General features: G+C 55.0%; 1 protein-coding gene across 1 annotated transcript in view; it reads right to left on the reverse strand.

The window, feature by feature from the left end:
• The window catches only part of LOC147094646 (ADP-ribosylhydrolase ARH1-like), a 57,428-nt gene that overhangs the window by 6,080 nt on the left and 35,699 nt on the right, over positions 1-15,649 (reverse strand). The window contains exon 5 of the mRNA XM_085974241.1: positions 2,085-2,164. Coding sequence (XP_085830367.1) covers positions 2,085-2,164 — 80 coding nt within the window. The remainder of the gene's footprint in view (positions 1-2,084; positions 2,165-15,649) is intronic.

Genomic DNA, 15,649 nt, shown 5'->3' on the forward strand with positions numbered 1-15,649 from the left:
ATTCCACACTGAAGAAGTTTATAATAGAGCCCTTCGTGCCAGATAGAGTCAAAGGCTTTCTTGAAGTCAATGAAACAAGCGAATATTTTCCCATTTTTTGTTTGGTGCATATGTTTTTCAATGAGAGTGTGAAGGGTATAGATATGGTCGGTGGTGCGGTGTTTTGGAAGAAAGCCTATTTGATTTTTTCTAAGGATATTATGTTTGTTAAGAAAATCCAGTAATCTACTATTTAGAATACTGCAGAATAACTTCCCTAGACAACTGTTGACACAGATGCCGTGGTAGTTATTTGGGTCTGATTTGTTTCCACTTTTATATATGGGAGAGATGAGTCCTTGGCACCAGATATCGGGAAAACAGCCTGAACATAATATGATGTTGAATAACTTGAGTACAGCACCCTGCATCTCCATATTGCTGAACTTGAGCATTTCATTTTTGATGTTGTCTGGACCACAGGCTTTCTTTAGGTGGAGAGATTTTGTTTTTGTGGCCAGTTCTTTCCATGTGATTGGGGAGTCTAGAGGGTTTTGGTTGTCTTTAATTGTTGCTTCTAATGTGTGGAGTTTTTCTGTGACATGATGTTGACTTGGGTTTGTTTCATTTATTGGGATGTCTTTGTAGAGGTTTTCAAAATGTGTTCTCCAGATGTTGCCATCTTGGATTGGTAATGCTTGCAATTGTGTTTTACTCAGGTTATTCCACATATCTCAGAATTGATTTAGATTAATGGAATTTTCAATTTCTTCGAGTATTTTGTGGGTATAATTTTGTGTTTTGTTCCTAATGGTGTGTTTATATCTTTTGAGGGTCTCATTGTATCTAATACGTAGGTCTGGATTGTTTGGTTGGCGATGCTTTTGGTTTGATATATTTCTCAGGTCTTTTCTGGCACTTTTGCATTCGTGGTCAAACCATTTCTCATTTTTATTTTGTCTTTTGTAACGTTTCCTCTTCTGTTTCACAAGGTCGGCTTTTACAGCTGCCTCATGGAAGATCATATTTATATCATCTATGGCCATGTTTACACCATCTCTGGTGATCTCATATAGATTTTCTTTAAATTTTGATATTTTACTTGTGAGATCAGGTGAATTTAGTGCTGTGATGAATTTATCTCCACTGTCTGGGGCCCATCTGTATGTCTGGTTTATTTTATGGAGCTTACTGGGTTCCTTTTTTGTGTCTGTAGTTTGGGCAGAAAGTTTAAGGTACACATTTATTTGGTTATGGTCTGAGAGGGGGGATTGCTGTCTGACAGTGAATGCGTTGATATCGCAGGGGTCCAGGTCAGTGATTGTATAATCCACCACACTAGACCCAAGAGTTGAGGAATATGTCAGTCTCCCTAAGGAGTCCCCTCTGAACCTACCGTTAACTATGTACAGGCCTAAGGCTCGGCAGAGTTGCACTACCTCCCTACCGCTTTTATTTATTTCACAGTCAAGGTTGTTCCGATTTGCGATGGCTGGTGTGACATATAAAGGCCAAACACATGGTTGTTGCCCTGTGGGTCTATGAAGTCAGGTTCACATCCGGTCCTTGCATTTAGGTCCCCACATAGTAGCACCTTTCCTTTGGCCTGGAAATGGCTGATTTTCATGTGGAGAGTATCAAATAACTCCTCTTCAAAATATGGCGATTCTATTGGAGGTATGTAGATCGCACATAAGTAGACATCTTTTTTTGTTATTCCTATATTTTTATCTAATTTTAGCCATACATGTGATTTTCCCTGTTTTATCGGTGAGATGTGTTTGTCCAGTTCTCCTTTATACCACACCAAGATTCCCCCGGAGGTTCTGCCCTTGCGTGTCTTAGTGTTCTTTACTGAGGGCACAATGATTTCATGGTACGATGTTCAACGACTGTTTAAATTAATATTGTTTAAATTAATATTGTATGTACCCAACGAAAGTCAAAATTGTTTGAAACCTACAGAATGTTGGAAAACTGTACTTTTTGTTATGTAAGCTTTGGCAATATGGCTCCCTGTAAACTTTCATGCCAATAAAGCATTTGAATTGAATTGAATTGAATTGAATTGAGAGAGAGAGAGAGAGAGAGGAGCTGATTCTCACCAGTCGGGTGGTTGTGTGTCATTCTCCCGCTCTCCACACTGAGCCGAATGAGGTCTGGGAGCTGAGAATCCCTCGGGAACCTGTGGAAAGACAGAAAGATCCCACTGACACACCCGGTCACACTGTCACACCCGGTCACACTGACACACACAGTCACACTGACACACCCGGTCACACTGTCACACCCAGTCACACTGACACACCCAGTCACACTGACACACCCAGTCACACTGACACACCCAGTCACACCGACACACCAGGTCACACTGACACACCTAGTCACACTGTCACACCCAGTCACACTGACACACCCAGTCACACTGACACAGCCGGTCACACCGACACACCCAGTCACACTGACACACCCAGTCACACTGTCACACCCAGTCACACCGAGACACCCAGTCACACCGACACACCCGGTCACACCGACACACCCGGTCACACTGACACACCCAGTCACACTGTCACACCCAGTCACACTGACACACCCGGTCACACTGACACACCCAGTCACACTGTCACACCCAGTCACACTGACACAGCCGGTCACAGTGACACACCCAGTCACACTGACACACCCAGTCACACTGACACAGCCGGTCACAGTGACACACCCAGTCACACTGACACACCCAGTCACACTGACACACCCAGTCACACTGACACACCCGGTCACACTGGCACACCCAGTCACACTGTCACACCAAGTCACACTGACACACCCGGTCACACTGACACACCCAGTCACACTGACACAGCCGGTCACACTGTCACACCCAGTCACACTGACACACCCGGTCACACTGACACACCCGGCCACACTGACACACCCGGTCACACCCGGTCCCACTGACACACCCAGTAACACTGACACACCCAGTCACACTCACACACCCAGTCACACTGTCACACCCAGTCACACTGACACACCCAGTCACACTGACACACCCAGTCACACTGTCACACTGACACACCCAGTTACACTGACACACCCAGTCACACTGACACACCCGGTCACACTGTCACACCCGGTCACACTGACACACCCGGTCACACTGACACACCCGGTCACACCGACACACCCAGTCACACCGACACACCCAGTCACACTGTCACACCCGGTCACACCGACACACCTAGTCACACTGACACACACAGTCACACTGTCACACCCAGTCACACCGACACAGCCGGTCACACTGACACACCCAGTCACACTGTCACACCCGGTCACACTGTCACACCCGGTCACACTGACACACCCGGTCACACTGACACACCCGGTCACACTGTCACACCCAGTCACACTGTCACACCCAGTCACACTGTCACACCCAGTCACACCCGGTCACACTGACACACCCAGTCACACCGACACACCAGGTCACACTGACACACCTAGTCACACTGTCACACCCAGTCACACTGACACACCCAGTCACACTGACACAGCCGGTCACACCGACACACCCAGTCACACTGACACACCCAGTCACACTGTCACACCCAGTCACACCGACACACCCAGTCACACTGACACAGCCGGTCACAGTGACACACCCGGTCACACTGTCACACCCGGTCACACTGACACACCCGGTCACACTGTCACATCCGGTCACACTGTCACACCCGGTCACACTGTCACACCAAGTCACACCCGGTCACACTGACACACCCAGTCACACCGACACACCCAGTCACACTGACACACCAGGTCACACTGACACACCTAGTCACACTGTCACACCCAGTCACACTGACACAGCCGGTCACACTGACACAGCCGGTCACACTGACACACCCGGTCACACTGACACACCGACACACCCGGTCACACTGACACACCCAGTCACAATGACACACCCGGTCACATGGTCACACCCGGTCACACTGACACACCCGGTCACACTGTCACACCCAGTCACACCCAGTCACACTGACACACCCGGTCACACTGACACACCCGGTCACAATGATACACCCGGTCACACTGACACACCCAGTCACACCGACACACCGACACACCCAGTCACACCCAGTCACACTGTCACACCCGGTCACACTGTCACACCCAGTCACACCAACACACCCAGTCACATCCAGTCACAATGTCACACCCGGTCACACTGTCACACCCGGTCACACTGTCACGCCCAGTCACACTGACACACCCAGTCACACTGACACACCCAGTAACACCGACACACCGACACACCCAGTCACACCCAGTCACACTCGGTCACACTGTCACACCCAGTCACACCGAGTCACACCCAGTCACAATGTCACATCGGTCACACTGTCACACCCGGTCACACTGTCACGCCCAGTCACACTGACACACCCAGTCACACTGACACACCCAGTCACACTGTCACACCCGGTCACACTGACATACCCAGTCACACTGTCACACCCGGTCACACTGACACACCCAGTCACACTGACACACCCAGTAACACCGACACACCGACACACCCAGTCACACCCAGTCACACTGTCACACCCAGTCACACCGACACACCCAGTCACACCCAGTCACAATGTCACATCGGTCACACTGACACACCCAGTCACACTGACACACCCAGTAACACCGACACACCGACACACCCAGTCACACACAGTCACACTGTCACACCCAGTCACACCGACACAGCCGGTCACACTGACACACCCAGTCACACTGTCACACCCGGTCACACTGACACACCCAGTCACACTGTCACAACCGGTCACACTGACACACCCAGTCACACTGTCACACCCGGTCACACTGACACACCCGGTCACACTGACACACCCGGTCACACTGTCACACCCGGTCACACTGTCACACCCGGTCACACTGACACAGCCAGTCACACTGTCACACCCAGTCACACTGTCACACCCGGTCACACTGTCACACCCGGTCACACTGATACACCCAGTCACACTGTCACACCCGGTCACACTCACACACCCAGTCACACGGTCACACCCAGTCACACTGTCACACCCGGTCACACTGACACACCCAATCACACTGACACACCCGGTCACACTGTCACACCCGGTCACACTGACACACCCAGTCACACTGACACACCCGGTCACACCGACACACCCGGTCACACTGTCACACCCAGTCACTATGACACACCCAGTCACAATGACACACCCAGTCACAATGACACACCCGGTCACACTGACACACCTGGTCACACTGACGCACCCGGTCACACTGACACACGCAGTCACACTGACACACCCGTCACACTGTCACACCCAGTCACAAGGTCACACCCAATCACACTGACACAGCCAGTCACACTGACACACCCGTCACACTGTCACACCCAGTCACACTGACACACCCGGTCACACTGACACACCCGGTAACACTGACACACCCAGTCACACTGTCACACCCGATCACACTGTCACACCCGATCACACTGTCACACCCGGTCACACTGACCCACCCAGTCACACTGACACACCCAGTCACACTGACACACCCAGTCACAATGACACACCCAGTCACAGTGACACACCCAGTCACAATGACACACCTGGTCACATGGTCACACCCGGTCACACTGACACACCCGGTCACACTGTCACACCCAGTCACACCCAGTCACACTGACACACCCGGTCACACTGACACACCCGGTCACAATGATACACCCGGTCACACTGACACACCCAGTCACACCGACACACCGACACACCCAGTCACACCCAGTCACACTGTCACACCCGGTCACACTGTCACACCCAGTCACACCAACACACCCAGTCACATCCAGTCACAATGTCACACCCGGTCACACTGTCACACCCGGTCACACTGTCACGCCCAGTCACACTGACACACCCAGTCACACTGACACACCCAGTAACACCGACACACCGACACACCCAGTCACACCCAGTCACACTCGGTCACACTGTCACACCCAGTCACACCGAGTCACACCCAGTCACAATGTCACATCGGTCACACTGTCACACCCGGTCACACTGTCACGCCCAGTCACACTGACACACCCAGTCACACTGACACACCCAGTCACACTGTCACACCCGGTCACACTGACATACCCAGTCACACTGTCACACCCGGTCACACTGACACACCCAGTCACACTGACACACCCAGTAACACCGACACACCGACACACCCAGTCACACCCAGTCACACTGTCACACCCAGTCACAACGACACACCCAGTCACACCCAGTCACAATGTCACATCGGTCACACTGTCACACCCGGTCACACTGTCACGCCCAGTCACACTGACACACCCAGTCACACTGTCACAACCGGTCACACTGACACACCCAGTCACACTGTCACACCCGGTCACACTGACACACCCGGTCACACTGACACACCCGGTCACACTGTCACACCCGGTCACACTGTCACACCCGGTCACACTGACACAGCCAGTCACACTGTCACACCCAGTCACACTGTCACACCCGGTCACACTGTCACACCCGGTCACACTGATACACCCAGTCACACTGTCACACCCGGTCACACTCACACACCCAGTCACACGGTCACACCCAGTCACACTGTCACACCCGGTCACACTGACACACCCAATCACACTGACACACCCGGTCACACTGTCACACCCGGTCACACTGACACACCCAGTCACACTGACACACCCGGTCACACCGACACACCCGGTCACACTGTCACACCCAGTCACTATGACACACCCAGTCACAATGACACACCCAGTCACAATGACACACCCGGTCACACTGACACACCTGGTCACACTGACGCACCCGGTCACACTGACACACGCAGTCACACTGACACACCCGTCACACTGTCACACCCAGTCACAAGGTCACACCCAATCACACTGACACAGCCAGTCACACTGACACACCCGTCACACTGTCACACCCAGTCACACTGACACACCCGGTCACACTGACACACCCGGTAACACTGACACACCCAGTCACACTGTCACACCCGATCACACTGTCACACCCGATCACACTGTCACACCCGGTCACACTGACCCACCCAGTCACACTGACACACCCAGTCACACTGACACACCCAGTCACAATGACACACCCAGTCACAGTGAAACACCCAGTCACAATGACACACCTGGTCACATGGTCACACCCGGTCACACTGACACACCCGGTCACACTGTCACACCCAGTCACACCCAGTCACACTGACACACCCGGTCACACTGACACACCCGGTCACAATGATACACCCGGTCACACTGACACACCCAGTCACACCGACACACCGACACACCCAGTCACACCCAGTCACACTGTCACACCCGGTCACACTGTCACACCCAGTCACACCAACACACCCAGTCACATCCAGTCACAATGTCACACCCGGTCACACTGTCACACCCGGTCACACTGTCACGCCCAGTCACACTGACACACCCAGTCACACTGACACACCCAGTAACACCGACACACCGACACACCCAGTCACACCCAGTCACACTCGGTCACACTGTCACACCCAGTCACACCGAGTCACACCCAGTCACAATGTCACATCGGTCACACTGTCACACCCGGTCACACTGTCACGCCCAGTCACACTGACACACCCAGTCACACTGACACACCCAGTCACACTGTCACACCCGGTCACACTGACATACCCAGTCACACTGTCACACCCGGTCACACTGACACACCCAGTCACACTGACACACCCAGTAACACCGACACACCGACACACCCAGTCACACCCAGTCACACTGTCACACCCAGTCACACCGACACACCCAGTCACACCCAGTCACAATGTCACATCGGTCACACTGTCACACCCGGTCACACTGTCACGCCCAGTCACACTGACACACCCAGTCACACTGTCACAACCGGTCACACTGACACACCCAGTCACACTGTCACACCCGGTCACACTGACACACCCGGTCACACTGACACACCCGGTCACACTGTCACACCCGGTCACACTGTCACACCCGGTCACACTGACACAGCCAGTCACACTGTCACACCCAGTCACACTGTCACACCCGGTCACACTGTCACACCCGGTCACACTGATACACCCAGTCACACTGTCACACCCGGTCACACTCACACACCCAGTCACACTTACACACCCGGTCACACTGACACACACGGTCACACAGACACACCCGGTCACACTGACACACCCGGTCACACTGTCACACCCAGTCACACTGACACACCCAGTCACACTGACACACCAGGTCACACTGTCACACCCGGTCACACTGACACACCCGGTCACACTGACACACACAGTCACACTGACACACCCAGTCACACTGTCACACCCGGTCACACTGTCACACCCGGTCACACTGACACACCCGGTCACACTGTCACACCCAGTCACACTGACACACCCAGTCACACTGACACACCAGGTCACACTGTCACACCCGGTCACACTGACACACCCGGTCACACTGACACACACAGTCACACTGACACACCCAGTCACACTGTCACACCCGGTCACACTGTCACACCCGGTCACACTGACACACCCGGTCACACTGTCACACTGTCACACCCGGTCACACTGTCACACCCAGTCACACTGACACACCCAGTCACACTGTCACACCCAGTCACAATGACACACCCAGTCACAATGACACACCCGGTCACACTGACACACCTGGTCACACTGACGCACCCGGTCACACTGACACACGCAGTCACACTGACACACCCGTCACACTGTCACACCCAGTCACAAGGTCACACCCAATCACACTGACACAGCCAGTCACACTGACACACCCGTCACACTGTCACACCCAGTCACACTGACACACCCGGTCACACTGACACACCCGGTAACACTGACACACCCAGTCACACTGTCACACCCGATCACACTGTCACACCCGATCACACTGTCACACCCGGTCACACTGACCCACCCAGTCACACTGACACACCCAGTCACACTGACACACCCAGTCACAATGACACACCCAGTCACAGTGACACACCCAGTCACAATGACACACCCAGTGACACTGTCACACCCGGTCACACTGTCACACCCCGTCACACCGACACACCGAGTCACACCGACACACCGGGTCACACTGTCACACCCGGTCACACTGACACACCCAGTCACACTGACACACCCGGTCACACTGACACACTCGGTCACACTGACACACCCGGTCACACTTTCACACCCAGTCACTATGACACACCCAGTCACAATGACACACCCAGTCACAATGACACACCCGGTCACACTGACACACCTGGTCACACTGACACACCCGGTCACACTGACACACCCAGTCACACTGACACACCCGTCACACTGTCACACCCAGTCACAAGGTGACACCCAATCACACTGACACAGCCAGTCACACTGACACACCCGTCACACTGTCACACCCAGTCACACTGACACATCCGGTCACACTGACACACCCGGTAACACTGACACACCCAGTCACACTGTCACACCCGATCACACTGTCACACCCGATCACACTGTCACACCCGGTCACACTGACACACCCAGTCACACTGACACACCCGTCACACTGTCACACCCAGTCACACTGACACACCCAGTCACACTGACACACCCGGTAACACTGACACACCCAGTCACACTGTCACACCCGATCACACTGTCACACCCGATCACACTGTCACACCCGGTCACACTGACCCACCCAGTCACACTGACACACCCAGTCACAATGACACACCCAGTCACAGTGACACACCCAGTCACAATGACACACCCAGTCACACTGTCACACCCGGTCACACTGTCACACCCCGTCACACCGACACACCGAGTCACACCGACACACCGGGTCACACATTCACACACGGTCACACTGACACACCCGTTCACACTGACACACCCGGTCACACTGACACACCCGGTCACACCGACACACCCGGTCACACTGACACTCCCGGTCACACTGTCACTCCCGGTCACACTGTCACTCCCGGTCACACTGTCACTCCCGGTCACACTCGGTCACACTGTCACTCCCGGTCACACTGTCACACCCAGTCACACTGACACACCCAGTCACACTGACACACCCAGTCACACTATCACACCCAGTCATACTGACACACTCAGTCACACTGTCACACCCGGTCACACTGACACACCCGGTCACACTGATACACCCAGTCACACTGATACACCCAGTCACACTGACACACCCAGTCACAGTGTCACACCCAGTCACACTGACACACCCAGTCACACTGACACACCCAGTCACACTGTCACACCCGGTGACACTGTCACACCCGGTCACACTGACACACCCAGTCACACTGACACACCCGGTCACCCAGTCACACTCAGTCACACTGACACACCCGGTCACACTGTCACACCCAGTCACACTGACACACCCTGTCACACCGACACACCCAGTCACACATACACACCCAGTCACACTGACACACCCGGTCACACTGACACACCCAGTCACACTGTTACACCCAGTCACACTGACACGCCCGGTCACACTTACACACCCGGTCACACTGACACACCCAGTCACACTGTCACACCCGGTCACACTGACACACCCAATCACACTGACACACCCGGTCACACTGTCACACCCGGTCACACTGACACACCCGGTCACACTGACACACCCAGTCACACTGACACACCCGGTCACACCGACACACCCGGTCACACTGTCACACCCAGTCACTATGACAGACCCAGTCACAATGACACACCCATGCACAATGACACAACCGGTCACACTGTCACACCTGGTCACACTGACACACCCAGTCACACTGACACACCCGGTCACACTGACACACCCGGTCACACTGACACACCCGGTCACACTGACACACCCGGTCACACTGACACACCCAGTCACACTGACACACCCGTCACACTGTCACACCCAGTCACAAGGTCACACCCAATCACACTGACACAGCCAGTCACACTGACACACCCGTCACACTGTTACACCCGGTCACACTGTCACACCCCGTCACACCGACACACCGAGTCACACCGACACACCGGGTCACACTGTCACACCCGGTCACACTGACACACCCGGTCACACTGACACACCCGGTCACACTGACACACCCGGTCACACTCAGTCACACTGACACACCCTGTCACACCGACACACCCAGTCACACTGTCACACCCGGTCACACATACACACCCAGTCACACTGACACACCCGGTCACACTGACACACCCAGTCACACTGTCACACCCAGTCACACTGACACACCCGGTCACACTGACACACCCGGTCACACAGACACACCCAGTCACACTGTCACACCCGGTCACACTGACACACCCGGTCACACTGACACACCCAGTCACACTGTCACACCCAGTCACACTGACACACCCGGTCACACTGACACACCCAATCACACTGACACGCCCGGTCACACCGACACACCCAGTCACACCGACACACTGACACACCCAGTCACACTTACACACCCGGTCACACTGACACACACGGTCACACAGACACACCCGGTCACACTGACACACCCGGTCACACTGTCACACCCAGTCACACTGACACACCCAGTCACACTGACACACCAGGTCACACTGTCACACCCGGTCACACTGACACACCCGGTCACACTGACACACACAGTCACACTGACACACCCAGTCACACTGTCACACCCGGTCACACTGTCACACCCGGTCACACTGACACACCCGGTCACACTGTCACACTGTCACACCCGGTCACACTGTCACACCCAGTCACACTGACACACCCAGTCACACTGACACACCAGGTCACACTGTCACACCCGGTCACACTGACACACCCGGTCACACTGACACACACAGTCACACTGACACACCCAGTCACACTGTCACACCCGGTCACACTGTCACACCCGGTCACACTGACACACCCGGTCACACTGTCACACTGTCACACCCGGTCACACTGTCACACCCAGTCACACTGACACACCCAGTCACACTGTCACACCCAGTCACACTGTCACACCCAGTCACACTGACACACCCGGTCACACTGACACACCCGGTCATGCTGTCACACCCCGTCACGCTGACACGCCCGGTCACACTGTCACACCCGGTCACACTGACACACCCAATCACACTGACACACCCAATCACACTGACACACCCGGTCACACTGACACACCCGGTCACACCGACACACCCAGTCACACTGTCACAAACAGTCACAATGACACACCCAGTCACAATGACACACCCAGTAACAATGACACACCCGGTCACACTGTCACACCTGGTCACACTGACACACCCAGTCACACTGACACACCCGGTCACACTGACACACCCAGTCACACTGACACACCCAGTCACACTGACACACCCAGTCACACTCGGTCACATTGTCACACCCAGTCACACTGACACACCCGGTCACACTGACACACCCAGTCACACTGACACACCCGGTCACACTGACACACCCGGTCACACTGACACACCCGGTCACACCCGGTCACACTGACACACCCGGTCACACTGACACACCCAGTCACACTGTCACACCCGGTCACACTGACACACCCGGTCACACTGACACACCCAGTCACACTGTCACACCCGGTCACACTGACACACCCGGTCACACTGACACACCCAGTCACACTGTCACACCCAGTCACACTGACACACCCAGTCACACTGTCACACCCAGTCACACTGACACACCCAGTCACAATGTCACACCCAATCACACTGACACACCCAGTCACACTGACACATCCGGTCACACTGTCACACCCAGTCACATTGACACACCCGGTCACATTGACACACCCAGTCACACTGACACACCCGGTCACACTGACACACCCAGTCACGCTGTCACACCCGATCACACTGTCACACCCGATCACACTGTCACACCCGGTCACACTGACACATCCAGGCACACCGACACACCCGGTCACACTGACACACCCAGTCACAATGACACATCCAGTCACACTGTCACACCCGGTCACACTGTCACACCCGGTCACACTGACACACCCAGTCACACCGACACATCCAGTCACACCGTCACACCCGGTCACACCGACACTCCCGGTCACACTGTCACACCCGATCACACTGTCACACCCGGTCACACTGACACATCCAGTCACACTGACACACCCGGTCACACTGACACACCCAGTCACAATGACACACCCAGTCACACTGTCACACCCAGTCACACTGTCACACCCGGTCACACTGTCACACCCCGTCACACTGACACACCCAGTCACACCGTCACACCCAGTCACACTGTCACACCCGGTCACACTGACACACCCGGTCACACTGATACACCCAGTCACACTGATACACCCAGTCACACTGACACACCCAGTCACAGTGTCACACCCAGTCACACTGACACACCCAGTCACACTGACACACCCAGTCACACTGTCACACCCGGTGACACTGTCACACCCGGTCACACTGACACACCCGGTCACCCAGTCACACTCAGTCACACTGACACACCCGGTCACACTGTCACACCCAGTCACACTGACACACCCTGTCACACCGACACACCCAGTCACACATACACACCCAGTCACACTGACACACCCGGTCACACTGACACACCCAGTCACACTGTTACACCCAGTCACACTGACACGCCCGGTCACACTTACACACCCGGTCACACTGACACACCCAGTCACACTGTCACACCCGGTCACACTGACACACCCAATCACACTGACACACCCGGTCACACTGTCACACCCGGTCACACTGACACACCCGGTCACACTGACACACCCAGTCACACTGACACACCCGGTCAAACCGACACACCCGGTCACACTGTCACACCCAGTCACTATGACACACCCAGTCACAATGACACACCCAGTCACAATGACACAACCGGTCACACTGTCACACCTGGTCACACTGACACACCCAGTCACACTGACACACCCGGTCACACTGACACACCCAGTCACACTGACACACCCAGTCACACTGACACACCCGTCACACTGTCACACCCAGTCACAAGGTCACACCCAATCACACTGACACAGCCAGTCACACTGACACACCCATCACACTGTCACACCCAGTCACACTGACACACCCGGTCACACTGACACACCCAGTCACACTGACTCACCCGGTAACACTGACACACCCAGTCACACTGTCACACCCGATCACACTGTCACACCCGATCACACTGTCACACCCGATCACACTGTCACACCCGGTCACACTGACACACCCAGTCACACTGACACACCCAGTCACACTGACACACCCAGTCACAATGACACACCCAGTCACAATGACACACCCAGTCACACTGTTACACCCGGTCACACTGTCACACCCCGTCACACCGACACACCGAGTCACACCGACACACCGGGTCACACTCTCACACCCGGTCACACTGACACACCCGGTCACACTGACACACCCGGTCACACTGACACACCCGGTCACACTGTCACACCCGGTCACACCGACACACCCGGTCACACTGACACACCCAGTCACACTCAGTCACACTGACACACCCTGTCACACCGACACACCCTGTCACACCGACACACCCAGTCACACTGTCACACCCGGTCACACATACACACCCAGTCACACTGACACACCCGGTCACACTGACACACCCAGTCACACTGTCACACCCAGTCACACTGACACACCCGGTCACACTGACACACCCGGTCACACAGACACACCCAGTCACACTGTCACGCCCGGTCACACTGACACACCCGGTCACACTGACACACCCAGTCACACTGTCACACCCAGTCACACTGACACACCCGGTCACACTGACACACCCAATCATACTGACATGCCCGGTCACACCGACACACCCAGTCACACCGACACACTGACACACCCAGTCACACGTACACACCCGGTCACACTTACACACACGGTCACACAGACACACCCGGTCACACTGACACACCCGGTCACACTGACACACCCGGTCACACTGTCACACCCAGTCACACTGACACACCCAGTCACACTGACACACCCGGTCACACTGTCACACCCGGTCACACTGACACACCCGGTCACACTGACACACCCGGTCACACTGACACACACAGTCACACTGACACACCCAGTCACACTGTCACACCCGGTCACACTGTCACACCCGGTCACACTGACACACCCGGTCACACTGTCACACTGTCACACCCGGTCACACTGTCACACCCAGTCACACTGACACACCCAGTCACACTGTCACACCCAGTCACACTGTCACACCCAGTCACACTGACACACCCGGTCACACTGACACACCCGGTCACGCTGTCACACCCCGTCACGCTGACACGCCCGGTCACACTGTCACACCCGGTCACACTGACACACCCAATCACACTGACACACCCAATCACACTGACACACCCGGTCACACTGACACACCCGGTCA

Source organism: Somniosus microcephalus, unplaced genomic scaffold (genome assembly GCF_052327205.1).
Source record: "Somniosus microcephalus isolate GS21.2 unplaced genomic scaffold, FLI_Smic_1.0 unresolved_chr1, whole genome shotgun sequence".
Lineage (NCBI taxonomy): Eukaryota > Metazoa > Chordata > Chondrichthyes > Squaliformes > Somniosidae > Somniosus > Somniosus microcephalus.